Here is a 13915-nt window from a genome sequence, read left to right as displayed (position 1 = left end):
TACTAGTTTAGGCTCGTTGTAAGCTTGGAGCCATTTGTGGCTCGCACATGGTGTATTGGCAAGTTCCTTGCATTGACACGTGCGACATACGCGCACATTTTTGGCGACGTTGCCGGGGAATGCCATACACGAATCTTGAATGGCACTCTGTGCTTCTTTTGTGGTGCAATTTCAATTGTAGGAAAGGTAAGGAAGGAGGGTGTGTGTGTTGAGAAGAAGGATTTTGTGTTATACTGTGTATTTTTTTTGTTAATGGATTTTTCAAAGGTACTGTGTTTATTCTCTGTGTGTTAAGGTTGTTAGTTTTCTTTGTTAATGGAGTTTTCAAAGGTACTGTGTTTATTCTCTGTGTATTAAGGTTGTTAGTTTACTGTGTACAGTAAGTAGGAAGTAGATCTATGAGAGCTAATAGAGTGTGTTAGTGTGTAACAGTAGGTGTATTACTTAGAAGTAGGTAGATAGAGTGTGTGTGTGTGTGCTCTCGTGTAGGCCGCCGCGACCTTATCCTTTTTTCTTCTTTTTTTTAAATTAAAAATATTTTCTTTTTAAATTAAAAACATTTAAAAAAAAATTAAAGGTAGGACCGGGATCGGGAATATCTCCCAGACCCAAGCTCAGACCCAAGCCCAAGCTCACGCTCAGGCCTAGGCCTCATTCGCCTTTTAAAATTACGAATTTTAGCTTTACACGTAGCTAAAAATCGATTTTTTGAGGACCAACGGAACTTCAGATGCCTGAAAATTGTGTTGTAAAGCACACGGCAACCCTCTAAGTGATACGCTCGTTATGAGCTATCACACACTTTAATCAAAAAAATCAAACATTAAAAACGTAAAAAACACGAGTGAAAACGGACGCTTAAAAAAGATAAGCGGTTAACCTTCGAGGTTATTCACCGACACTTGTAGGGTGCCAAAGGCACATGCATCTGCGCTCTGGTCATGTGCTAGAGACAGAGCAACTAGAGAGAATTTTGACTTACGCGAGTTCTCAATATCCACCAACTTTAGGTTCCGGGCCCTCGGCGGAGACCCAAGGTAGTACAAACCAAGACCCGAACATAGCGGCTAGTGACTCTTCCTCTGACTACAACGTCATGGAGGGTTTCCCAATGTCTAACCCCGATAGCTCAAGTCAATACATGCATGCCATGGGCCCGCGGTCCGGGCCGAGCGTGCTTAGCCGCCTGAAGGACACTCGCTCCGAACATGGACACTCGCTCCGAACATGGAGCTAATGATGTAAATGAGGGGGGTGGGGAAGTAAATTCTCCATTCGTGACCAACATAGATCCTATACCGTTAGAGAATGTACACGTGAATAGAGACACTCGCTCCGAACATGGAGCTAATGATGTAAATGAGGGGGGTGGGGAAGTAAATTCTCCATTCGTGACCAACATAGATCCTATACCGTTAGAGAATGTACACGTGAATACTTCATTCACTGCACCTCTGGACTCTTCAGAGTTATTTCCCTCCGAGGTCATATTGCTCGATGGTAGAAGCCTTGCCGAAGTGCAAGAGGTCGAGCGATATATCCTTGCAGCGAGGGAAAAGGAAGTCGAGAGCTTACGTAAGGTGGAGCAATGAAGAGAGTTAAAAGCGAAAGCCCCTATGTCAATATCCTTGCTAAGAGAGCAATTGAGTGCTCCTGACTTAGCAACCGCTAAGGGCCAACCCCTAGAAAGCAACATTGCACCTAGCACCTCAATCCTAGATGGAGTGTTCCTAAATGAGAACTGGGAGTACGAACTACAAATAAAAACTCTGATCGACCTATACACAGGTCACACATATCACGTGGGTTGGTTAGATGTCCTACAATCCACAATGGGCGTTACTAGTGTGGAGGATCAACAACAAAGAGTTTGTGAGGTCATCCATAGGGTCATTGAGTTAGAGAGACATAACAAGGGGATCAACATGCCTTCAATGGGTCTCATGAGATTCTTAGATACAGGAAAGGCTAAACAACCGACCTTATCGCAAATGGAGACTCCCTCGGTAAGTCCGATGGATCCTCCATATGTTGTTTCGCCAGGGGTCTCAGTGCAATCTGAGCCCACAAGTGATAGCTTTACCTTTCCAAGTCTAGCTCATCTTTCCCTTGATGACACCACGGCTACCATGCCTACCCCAATGATGGGCATGCCAAGAAACATGCCATGGACCTCATTTGTTAGTAAAGCACCGCTACATGGTAGTTCAATGCCTGCAATAGTACTTACAAGTGTGTACCAATCGTATGCACCTATGGGTCATCGCACTCATGTAGTCCCTACCCCTCCCATTATTTCAACTACCCATGCTCCACAACCACAACACCCAAGTTCTTATTTCCATGGGACTATACCGGCTAGCATTAGCATGTCACATCCGACCTCTGCTATGCCTAGGGCCACACATATGAACTTTGGACCACCACATGGCACAACATCGTACCCAACGTGGAGCCCAAGGGCTTCCTATGCACCAAGACAAATGCCAATATCTACTCCACATGTAGTCTCTGGAGCACCTCCACCCACGGTGCCTGCTCACTTAGTGACTTGGCAACATTTGCTCAAGCTATTGGTCGATCTATTGCTGAGAATATGCGTAACGTGCCTTATAGAGAGCTTAGAAGTAAGGCAGTACAAATAGCCAAGCTTACACAAAAATTTAGTGGAGACGAGGATGTGAGAAAGCATATCGAAGTGTTTGAACAAATATGCGATTCTCTAGGAGAACACAATGACCTACATAAGAGCAATGCCTTAAGCCTAACCTTAAGTGGAAAGGCTGGGGATTGGTATAGAACCCTAAGGGTGGAAGAAAAAAGGATTTACCCTACTCTTAGGAGACTGTTCTTAAAAGAATACATACGAGAGGGATTACTTTGGGGTGTAGCCTCTCATCTCCAGAAAGCCCAACGAGAGGAAGGAGAATCGGTGAGAGACTTTCTTAGTCGCTTGAAGCATTTGAATTCTCGTTGTAATCCAAATGAGTGCTTCAACAATATTAATCAATTGCTGGATAGATTCATTAGGGGATTACGACATGGGGATATCTACAATGGCTTAGTCAATAGAGGTATCACCACTTCACGGGAAGCAGTCACCACCAATGCGATCCAATTGGAGGATAATTTAGTGATTCAAGGAGAAAGAGTGTCTGTTGAGTCTGCATCTATTAGCTCACAAGCATCGGGGCATCAGCCAATGACCCTAAAGCCTATTGTTAAGGAGCCAAAGATATCTGAGATGACTTTAGCAGATCTCACCAAGGCTATTCAAGAGAGTCTTAGAGACAATCGTGCTCCGCAAAACAATCATATGTATCCAAGAAGGGAGCAGCAATGGTGCTCAGTATGCTATGGACCGCATAGTACCAGTGAATGCCCTATTTTTAGATTAAAATTCAATGGGAATTGCAATGCCTGTGGGAGGTATGGTCATCAAGCTAAGGATTGCATAGTATTTAAGCACGCGATGGCCAATAGACCAACCTTAGCATGGACAGACACACCTCGAGTGCCTGCATTGATGCCGGCCCCACCTCTTGAACAAACATCACAACACATGGTCCCTAGGGCCCAAAATATTGTTCAAACAACACCTTTACCACCTCCAGTGCTAGGACCGCAACCACCACATCCGAGAATCACTTCTGTGAATCAAGTGAGTTGTGAGTCATCTATTTCTTGTTTGGAAGGCTGTGAGGAAGATATAGATCCTAATATTGTCTATGGGATGGATGTGCTTGAAGAAAGTCCACAATACTACATGGAGGACTATTGGGGACAAGTCAAACATGTCTATCGAGTAGCTACTCTTGTGGCAAGAGGCCAAAATATCAATTACACTGCTAAGAGACCACCTCTTTAATGCTATGAGTGTGGAGGCCCACATCGTGTAGCCAAGTGTCCTATTAAGCTACAAAAGAACGCCACACTAATGCAAACCAATCAAGCGAGCACATCTACAATGCCGATACTCATGTGTAATCAATGTGGCATAGATCATTTGATTGCCCAATGTCCAAATAATTCAAATGCACCGAAGATTACGCCGTTAAACTTGATTGAAGTTACCAAGGAGCCATCACCAAGTACATCTGTGGTACCAATAAACGTACTCACACGATCGATGCTCCAAAAACAAAATTTTATTCTTGAGGAAAGAGACACGGCATCAAGTGCCCAATCTCAAAAAAAGAAGAAAACACGAAGGAAGAGATCGCAAAAAGCAGCGAAGTCAGACTCCAGTTCAAAGACCAACATAGGGACTGGTGACGACCCCGTACATATGAACGACACTGAAGAGGATTCTGATTCAGGAGAAACCGTGGAGACCAAAACGACCACTAAGATAAAAACCAACAAGGAAGATCTTCATGAGCCACAATGGCCAGGATCCAAGAAGAAGATAGGAACTTACCCAAACCCTACAAAGGAGATTGAGCGAGTCAAGCAATTAAGGAGTTTGGTAGAAGATACCCAAAGGGATCTAGAACCAGCACCTAGGCAGATCCAGATTACAGACACCATGTTCCCTACGCAACAACAACCTCACCAAGTCCATAGACCCTTAGCCATACCTAGTGTCATCCAAGAGGAAAGTGACTTAAAGTCATGGGAAAGTGGGCGTACTCACTTCTTGATGGAAAGAATGTTTATAGAGGGACTACTTGATCCTGTAAAAGAAATGGAGATCCCATCTTCCCCACGTCAAGGGACTCAAGGCCAAAAGGTTCCGTTAAACATTGCCAAATTGATGGATTTCATGTCTTCAGAAGTTAGAACCACCACCATGTCCAAACTATATAAGGACCCTGAGCTAGTCTCAGCTCTTCGAGCCTTCCTCAATGGAGAACTAAAGTTTGGGCTACCACAATTTGCATAGATGGATGGAGCTGGGGAGATGCCAATAGAGGAGGAACACTTAGATCCACAACCCAACCTAGATGAGAACCTTGTTATAGAAATACATGTTAACAAGTTGGGACAATACTTTGAGGGTGATGAATCCAATGCAACCATACCAATCACTATAAGGGATTAACTGTGAAGGGAATCCTTGATGGTGGCGCTGGGGTTAGCATTGTGACTAAAAATTGCTGGGAAACTATGGGAAGACCTCACCTTGCGACCACAACCATAGTAGTGAAGATGGCCAATGGGTCTATTGTTAAACCTATTGGGATGCTAGAAGATCTCAAGATCAAGGTCTTTGGACATAAAATAAGGATTACCTTCATTGCTATGGATTTCTCCAAACACACTATGGCATCGGAGATGATCTTAGGATGTCCTTTCATGAGGGAAGCAAAAATGGTACATGACTGGTCTAAAAACCATGTCTACTTGCAGTTCCAAGATTATGTCATTCGAGTGGATCTTGTAAGGGGTCGAGCACATCCTCTAGGAAATAGGTTTATAATTGATCATAGATCTGACACCACAGTTCACTTGGCCCCATTGCAGTATTGTTACACGTGTAAAGCGAACACTGATGCAGGGGAAGATTCTTCTTATATGGATGTACTACCTGGGATGACTGAGTCAGACAATGTGGATTGGGTCCACCTAGCAGCAACCATAGATACTTGGGGGAATAGAGGGACGACCTAGGTAACACCTGCGGGGGATGAAATGCCACCACTCGTACCCTTAAATATGCTAGAAGCAATGCATATAACTTCTGACAAGACTCATCCTAATATAACGAAGAAAACATACAAGTGGGTCCCTAAATCTTCTTTAGCAACCATAGCTAGTGCTAAAAAAACATAAGCCTCGTAAAAAACGTCCCACTCGCCCCAAGAAATGTAAAGAAACGTTGCGTTGGATTCCTAAACGACTATTGGAAGCCCAAGGCTACTATCATGGAAATGATCAAATCTGGGTGCCAAAACGTAGATTGTGCTCTTACTTGTCACCGAGCCCATGTGAGCTCAATCCTGTAGCTCCAAAATGAATTGATGATCGTGGAAAGAAAAATCACAGAATGCTACACACCCGCTCCAAAGCTAGTTTGGGTACCGAAGAAAGAACGATTTGTTCCATCTAGCTCAGGAAGGGGGGAGTCCCATGAAGCTTCTAGCTCCTCATGTAATGCATCCGTAGAGGTAAAAGCTTCTCCACAACCTCCACCTAAAATAGTGGACCTCCATAAAGTTACAAAGGAATCCACACCTCCTAGTGTTCAAGAATCACCTGATGAACCATTTCAAGTTTGATCCTGGGAGAGTACCTTACCACCCTTGCAACTCGATGAGGCACCTAAGGTAATAGAAAACTACTGGCAAAAATCCTCACCTATTACCAACTGGAACAATTGGTTTCAAAGGGTGACAAGCACATTTCAAACGGTATGATCTACCAAGGAAGGGGGGAGTGTTTGCTGACAGTCATCATTCACTTGCTTCCCTCTCAACCTTCCTCCTTGACCTCTTAATCTCCAATCTTAGGGAATGTACATATAAAGCCTTATACTCATAAAAAACAAAAATAATAAAGAGCAAGAGCAATTAGCAAACGAGTATGCACAATAAAAGTCAAAACATAGACCAGACCTACATATTCACATCCGGTACACTGAAATAGAAAATTATGTCATCAAACACCTTTGATCCTCATCACTCGAGTGATGGAGGGTAGGTAGGATTATTACAATAGGAGTGTTTCTGTTTTAGAGTTGAGTGATTAGAAAAGTTATTTTTTCCCACCGATGTGCCTCCTAGAGGTATTGTTTGTGTTTCATAGTGTGTACAGGAACAATTGTTGTGGTTAGGATTTGGACCTCATGGAATCTTTCTCTCATCCACACTTCAAATCAAGCACGACCATCAACACAAACAAGTGTTTCTTGTCCCTTATATTTTTTGTATCCATGTTTGTCTGCTTTGATTGTGATTGGTAGCATAATATTCAACGCATTTTTTGTATCCATTAGCATTGTCCCTTATATTTTTTGTATCCATGTTTGTCTGCTTTGATTGTGATTGGTAGCATAATATTCAACGCATTTGCTTAGTACCAAACATTAAATTCAATGTAATTTTTTTGTCATAATCACTTGTCTAGAATTAAAAATCAAGCAGTCCGACTAAGCTAGTTTGACCAAGTTAGGTGTTACAGATCTTCTCTTAATACCATGGGGAATGCCTTCCTATTAATCAATGGTTACTTAGGTTAATCTTAATCCGATTTAGGCAGCATTGTATGAAATGTACTAGGGCTTTCTAGTGGGCTTAGTCCCTATTGACCTTTAGCTTAAGTATTATAAAGGGAGTTTACTAGTGTGATGAGCCTGGGGAGGTGTAACAGTGTTATATGACCCCCCAAAGTTACAAAATTAAAATGCTAAAAACGAACAAACAAAAAATCAAAGTGCCACAATGCATCTTAAACTGGAAGAGAAATCTCAGCTTGATTTGGTACTTCACTCACATGTATCACCTATGGTACTAGAGCCCTAGAGGTTCCCAGTGTACTTGCTTTTCCTTGAAAAGCAAAAAACCCAAGGCATACAAAATAAGCACACACATCAAAATTGAATCACTGTGAAAAGACTTTGGGGGGTCAAAGAAAAGATAATCAGTCAGGCGATGATTTCATGAGAAATTCCTTTTATCGTAGCTTAACTACAAGGTCTTCTAGGTATAGCCTCTAGTCAGCCCTCGAACATGAAATACTTGGCTCTCGCAATTAAACAACTTAATTGACCAGAGAAAATTAAGAAGCTTACCCATGGTATTAATAGTTGATCTCTAGTGCCTTTTGACTGTTAAATTAGCGACCCCGGACTTGTTTAATTTTTACCTTTACATCTGTTTATGCATTTGATTATATTGCAATTTAATGTTTATTGTTGACAAATGGTTTAAAATTTTGTTACCACTTACATTGTCTGCCTACAAGTGCATATGCTTTCTAATTGCTTATGAGAATGCAATTACTGTGCCAATGTTGTTTGATTTTGCAGTGACTGAAGGAGGCTAAGGACATTTATCTCAAGAGCTCTTCCACCTCGACGAACGAGCTTCAACTCACTACTTCCGAGGACGGAATCTACATCAGGAAGGGGGGCATGTTAACCCTCATGGCTCACAAACACCCTATCACCTGCGATGGACATTGTATTATTTACTTGTAGAGTCAGGTACCTCGCTTGTCGGTCCAATAGGAAAAGGGTAAGAGTGATCGCCGATGAGAGGCGCACTCTAACTGGAACATTAAGGGGTTAGTTGGCTAAGCATGGGCACCCAAGTGTGCCATAGCGTGTCTCGGGCTTTATCAAATCCATCTAGCCACTCTCCAATGTAAACTAGGGACTCTAATACCAACCAACCTTCTACCATGCTACCCTTCGGACGTGCCTTCTGACGCACATATCCCTTGAGCGTTTTCATGAAACGTTCTAAAAAGAACATCCATCTAAAATGTATTGTACCAGCTATTTCCACCTCATCAACTATGTGAACAAGAAGATGCACCTAAAAGGTTAGCATGGTAGTAGAAAAGTGTTTCTCAAACATGCACACAAACTCCACAGCGTTTAGTTTGGCAAATGGTATGGAGTCTACATTGATCTCCTTTTGTGAGATCCATTGCACCAACTTCGCAAGTTTGTAGATTTTGCTATGGACGTCAAGAGACAAACATTCCTCAATGGCCATCGGTAAAATAAATTGCAAAACACATCTAGCAATGATATTAAAGTCGACACACGAATTTATTACACAATTCCCACTATGATATTATTCCACTTCAAACATGCCTGATACATTTTATGCCAGTCATGTGACTTCAAACCAGTAAGCTTCCCGTTTTTAGTGAAACACGTTCGGAGCGAGTGCATTACGCTAGTGGCAGTACTCTTGATGACCTTCATAGATCTGCTTCTTCAATGAGGGCGCCTGACGTTGGTGCACCCAGTCTGTGTCAACCCATAGAAGTGCCAGTAGCAGCGGTGTGGAAATTAGTAGCCTGATGGGGAAATGCTTGGATAGGTACTAGATGTAAAGAACAAAAGATGTCATTAAGAATTGTATGTCGATTGTGTCTTTTAGTAGGTCAAGCATGATTTTTCTGACTGAGCTACTCGAAGTACCCAAAGGGCACTGCCTATCAATGTGTGCGGCTCCTGATGCTTTTTAAAGCATGTTTTTTATAGCTCTACATTTGAAACAATTGGGGACAAGGCTATTATACCAGAGAGAACCGACCTATTCCACATGGGCGACCTTGATGTAATCACACTCATGCTTCATTATTGCGGAGTTTTTTACGAGTTGCGCTCGAGGTGGATATTGATGCAAGGGGCTTCAAAGGAAGCGAAGCAGATGTTTTTTAAAAAGTGGAGAATCTGGGGAGTTGAAGGGTGTGCAGGTAGTGTGGTCAAAGGGAAGAGAAAATGTTTTTCCAAACTTCGGCAATTGCGGGCGTGGGAAAGAGAACCAGGCAAATTAACATAAAAAGTTAGCTTATCGCTAAATATTTATTTTAAAAAAACGAGTAAGACTACAGTGAAAAGAAAACGGCGCTGCATGCATGGGAAAGGAGCGCCATCTGTGTGGAGTGCATGAGAAGGCCTTAGCAAGGTGCAGGTCAAAGGGTTGGGGAAGGTTCAGTGGGTGCACGGGGAGGTCTGCATGAGCCAAGGGTTGCATGGCAGAGCCCGTCAACCTTCTGGAAGGGGCAGCTTGACAAAGAGGGGGTGAGCGCTGCAGAGTAGAGGGGCCTTGCAAAGGCTGTGAGGAGTTGGAAGGGCCACGGGCTAATGTGCACGGCTACGAGCTGTTGGAATATAATAAAATATTCCAGCTGTCATGCCTCGAGAAACCAAGAGGCGTGAGTACCCATTCAAACCTCACGTCACAAGCCTATTTAACTACCCTGTAATCAATCAAGCAATGAACCCTACTAACCGCCTATCTGCGTGTGTCTCTTTCTACCTTCTCTCTCATCTCATTCTCTGTGTAACACACACACACAGTAATGTAATCTCTCTCTCCCACAATGCCTTTCCATTCTGTATCTGATAGTGGTCGTCCTCCTGGGCCATCCTGTCGACATGGTATCAATCGCCAGTTTTTTCCTGCACCCCTACTTCCTGATGGCGCCAGCCATTCTTGCTGCTGCTGCCCGAATAGAGAAACCTGCAATGAGCCAATTCTTGCTGCTGGTGCTACCCGCTTCGATGAACCCTGTTTCTCTTGCATGCAAGCACAGATGGTGCAACCACAGCCAATTTCAGCGATCACCTGCTGAATGCGAATAATGATACTGTAAATCATACATGTCCTGTGCAAGAGACTCAACTCAACTCCTCCTTTAATGCCAACTCTGAGCGCAGATATGAAGCATCATCTCTTCTTGCACATGCTCTCATTTGTTGCTTTGTGAAGGCCATTCAACATTCCTATTCAGCGCAATGCCTAATGCCATGCAAGCCTTCAAAGACCCCTAACCCTTTACATTCTGCATCCTCTAATGATGCTCCCTCAGGCAACGCAATTTGCCGGGGCTCATTTGAATATACAGAGGACGATGATGCCATCATTGAGGCATTTCTTGCTTCCACGGAAGGGGCACCTGAAGCGGCAGGTGATAAGATACCCAAAATACCCTCTGAAATGCAGTGTATCGGACCTCATTATGTTCATGTTCTTAACAAAGTTTGCGGCATTTACTTTGAAAATTCTGGGGATAGCAGTCTCAATGCTGAGCATCTTTCCAGCCCATTTCTGAAGGCTCACCATCCTGCTGGAGAAAGAGCAGATGACCATGCCATCAAGGTCTTCACTGCTGCTGAGAAGTCATGCCCAACCCATACTGTTGCCCATGCGCGCCAAGGACATGTTGCATCTTATCTTGCTCTACACATTGCTGGCCGTGATGATGATGAAATCATTGCAGCATTTGTTAATGCTTTTGTGAAACCCTGCATATTGGCGTCATTGTCTATGGAGGATTTCTCATCCGGTGCTGCAGACAACACTGTTCCTGTGCTGGCAGTCACTTCCCAGATGATTCTGGAGGACAATCAATCCCTTTTGCAGGTGAATAATCCTGCTAGCCATGCCCCTTGGCCTACTTTCGGCGTTGTCAATGACGTAGACAATCCAACTGAAGTGCCTAATTCTGCTCTTGATGACGCCAGACCCTCTTGCTGCAGCTATACATCACCTCATGATGTCTCTCTTGGCGCAGATCTCCAATACCCACCAAGCTATAGCCCTCTGCTGGCTGCCTTGCTGATAAACCAATGTAATGCTGCTGCTATTCATAATCGGCCTTGTTACAATCTGCCCCTTGCCCCCTCATCTGCAGTCCTTCAACAGCGAGCCCAATCCTTGCCATGCCTTAACTTGGAGGCAGATGATGATGACGATGAGGGTGCCATCATGAAGGATGTTATCAAAGGCTTGTCTCCTTCTTCAATGCCAACCTTGGATTCTGCAGAGACACTATCACTGATGGTAGACTATGGCCTCTATGGTAACCGTTTGCAAAGTGATGGCCTCCATGAAAATAAAGCAATACAAATTTCAAAGCTCGATGTTCTCGAGTGCTATGACGGTGTCCCCTTTTGCAAATACTGTTGTCGAGCTCCTCGCAATCGAAAACCAACCTTGTGCCACAATTTTGGAATTCAAAATCATCGACGTGATGATCCTTCCAATGGTCCAAAGCCAAAAAGTTCAGTAGTTATCTTCATCATGCTCAAATACTTGGACTCCTACCTTATCTTCTTCACCAAAAGCCAATCTGAAGCAAAATCTAAAGCACATGTTTTCAATCGAAGGGGGGATCAATTGAAGAAAATCATTCGATCTCAACATGCAGTAGAAGAACTTGATTCTCGTGCGAGAATCAAGATGAAACCTCAACATCAAACATGTCCACTTAACACCTTTATGCTTGAACCTGATTGATTGTGCAGAAAACCCAATTGAAAGCTAAAGTAAAATTTTCTTTCGTGCACCTCCATCGTTTGATGGAAACAAAAACAGAAAGCACTTTCCAGCTCATCTAAGCACTTCTCATGCACAATAAAATCTTCTCTCGGCATTCAGCTGAGGGGGGATGTTGGAATATAATAAAATATTCCAGCTGTCATGCCTCGAGAAACCAAGAGGCGTGAGTACCCATTCAAACCTCACGTCACAAGCCTATTTAACTACCCTGTAATCAATCAAGCAATGAACCCTACTAACCGCCTATCTGCGTGTGTCTCTTTCTACCTTCTCTCTCATCTCATTCTCTGTGTAACACACACACACAGTAATGTAATCTCTCTCTCCCACAATGCCTTTCCGTTCTGTATCTGATAGTGGTCGTCCTCCTGGGCCATCCTGTCGACACGAGCTACAGAGGGTTGACAGCCTGTGAGCAAGAGAGGCCATGGGCTGCAAGTTGGTAGGATGCGCCATCAAAGTTAAGCGGCAGGGGAGGCTGCTCTAGAAGGCCGCCACAAAGCTGCATGGTATTGGATGTCTTAAACGGGCCTGATGACTTCAGGAGAGGTACCATAGAGGAGATGGGAGCGTTGTAGAGCTGGAGAGGAGACCGAGTTCTACATAGGAGGGAGTCCGCCTGCTACAGGTCAGAGAGGAGGCGAGCCGAGAGCTGGCGGGCTGGTGGACGTGAGAGAGAAGCAAGTGGAAGCCGCAATCTGCTGAGTGGTGGGGCTGCGTGTAGGCCGAGATCAAGAACAACAGATTGGAGGTTGGGGCTGCCAAGGCTTGAGAAGGTCAGCTTGCAGGAGAGCCCCCATGGTCGAGAGTGGGTGGCAAGAGAGCATGGAGAAAGGCTAAAGGCAGCGCTGGGAAAGCTCAGCAAGATCGCGGGATATGCAGGGAATTTACAATCAAGGGTTCTCAAGAGCATGGGGGTTGTGCCTGTCGGGCTGCAGAGGGAATTGCGGTGCTGCAGGTAGACAGTCGGCCATTGTATGCGAAGCACATCATTGCAGAGAAGAAGCAAGATGATAATCAAAGGAGGCTCCGCATCAAGGAGTGTCAAGGAAAATCAATGTTGACAAGCAACGGAGATGGCCGACGCATCAAATGCAAGTGATTGAGCAGTAGGCCGAGCAATAGAAAGATAAAGGAGGCAGTTTTACTTATTAAATTCCATCATTGTACATGCTATCCTTGAATGGTTTCTTGCCACGTTAATTGCTCGATCTACCCCCATTTTTTATAAGAAGGTTCTCTTTGCTCTCGTGTCTAGTTGCATGTCGGTGTATCTATATGTGTGTATTGTGATGCGAGCCATTTGAATGTGAACGTGTAAGAAAAACTCATGTCTGTCACTGATGTTGGAGTATCGGGGAGTATTAACACATTTAAGGTTGCTTAGTTGTGGGTGTAATACAAGCTAGAGTTTTGGGAAGGGTGACCTATGTGTCAGTAAAGTCTGAGGTGCATCTATGTGGATGAAGGTACTCCCAAAGGGTCGGGGATGGGAGCCATGATTGTGTGCTTGGTGCCGGGATTGGCCTAGTCACAGCTGGTGGGGTATGGATTCGAACCATAGTCGTTGCTAGATTGTGAGTCTAGGTGTGTGTTTACTAGGGGATAGGGGTGCTGTGAGATCACTGGGCTATAGAGAGGCATTCACTGAGTGTGCTGGTGGTTTTCTTGTTTCCCTGTTTCCATCTTGTGGTGCCCCCACTGAGGATCCATTGATTGCTTCCTGACCGAGTGTTCATGAATCAAGATGAAGCAGGGGTTTGGTCTGGTGTTCAAAGGAGATCAAGATGCAGACGATTGGATTGAAGATTTTGAGCTATTTATGCTGACAATATTGCAGATGCCAGGTGATGAAGCAAAGCTCCAGACTCTACCTTTGGTGTTGCACGGTAAAGCAAAAGTTTGGTTCGATGGCTTAGAAGATGTGCACAAGCAGAACTCGGCCGGAC

The 13915-nt window shown here is 44.1% G+C and overlaps 1 protein-coding gene across 1 annotated transcript; it reads left to right on the top strand.

Annotated features, from left to right (window-relative positions):
* The first annotated feature begins 10195 nt into the window (after positions 1–10195).
* LOC147449343 (uncharacterized) lies at positions 10196–13231 on the top strand. Its single transcript, XM_086521803.1, has one exon. The coding sequence runs from the start codon at positions 10428–10430 to the stop codon at positions 11922–11924; it is 1497 nt and encodes a 498-aa protein (XP_086377929.1). The 5' UTR covers positions 10196–10427; the 3' UTR covers positions 11925–13231.
* Positions 13232–13915: the final 684 nt, after the last annotated feature.

The sequence above is a fragment of the Adiantum capillus-veneris genome, chromosome 10 (genome assembly GCF_014529385.1).
Source record: "Adiantum capillus-veneris isolate H3 chromosome 10, ASM1452938v2, whole genome shotgun sequence".
NCBI classification, from domain to species: domain Eukaryota; kingdom Viridiplantae; phylum Streptophyta; class Polypodiopsida; order Polypodiales; family Pteridaceae; genus Adiantum; species Adiantum capillus-veneris.
This window is presented reverse-complemented; position numbering and strand designations above follow the sequence as displayed.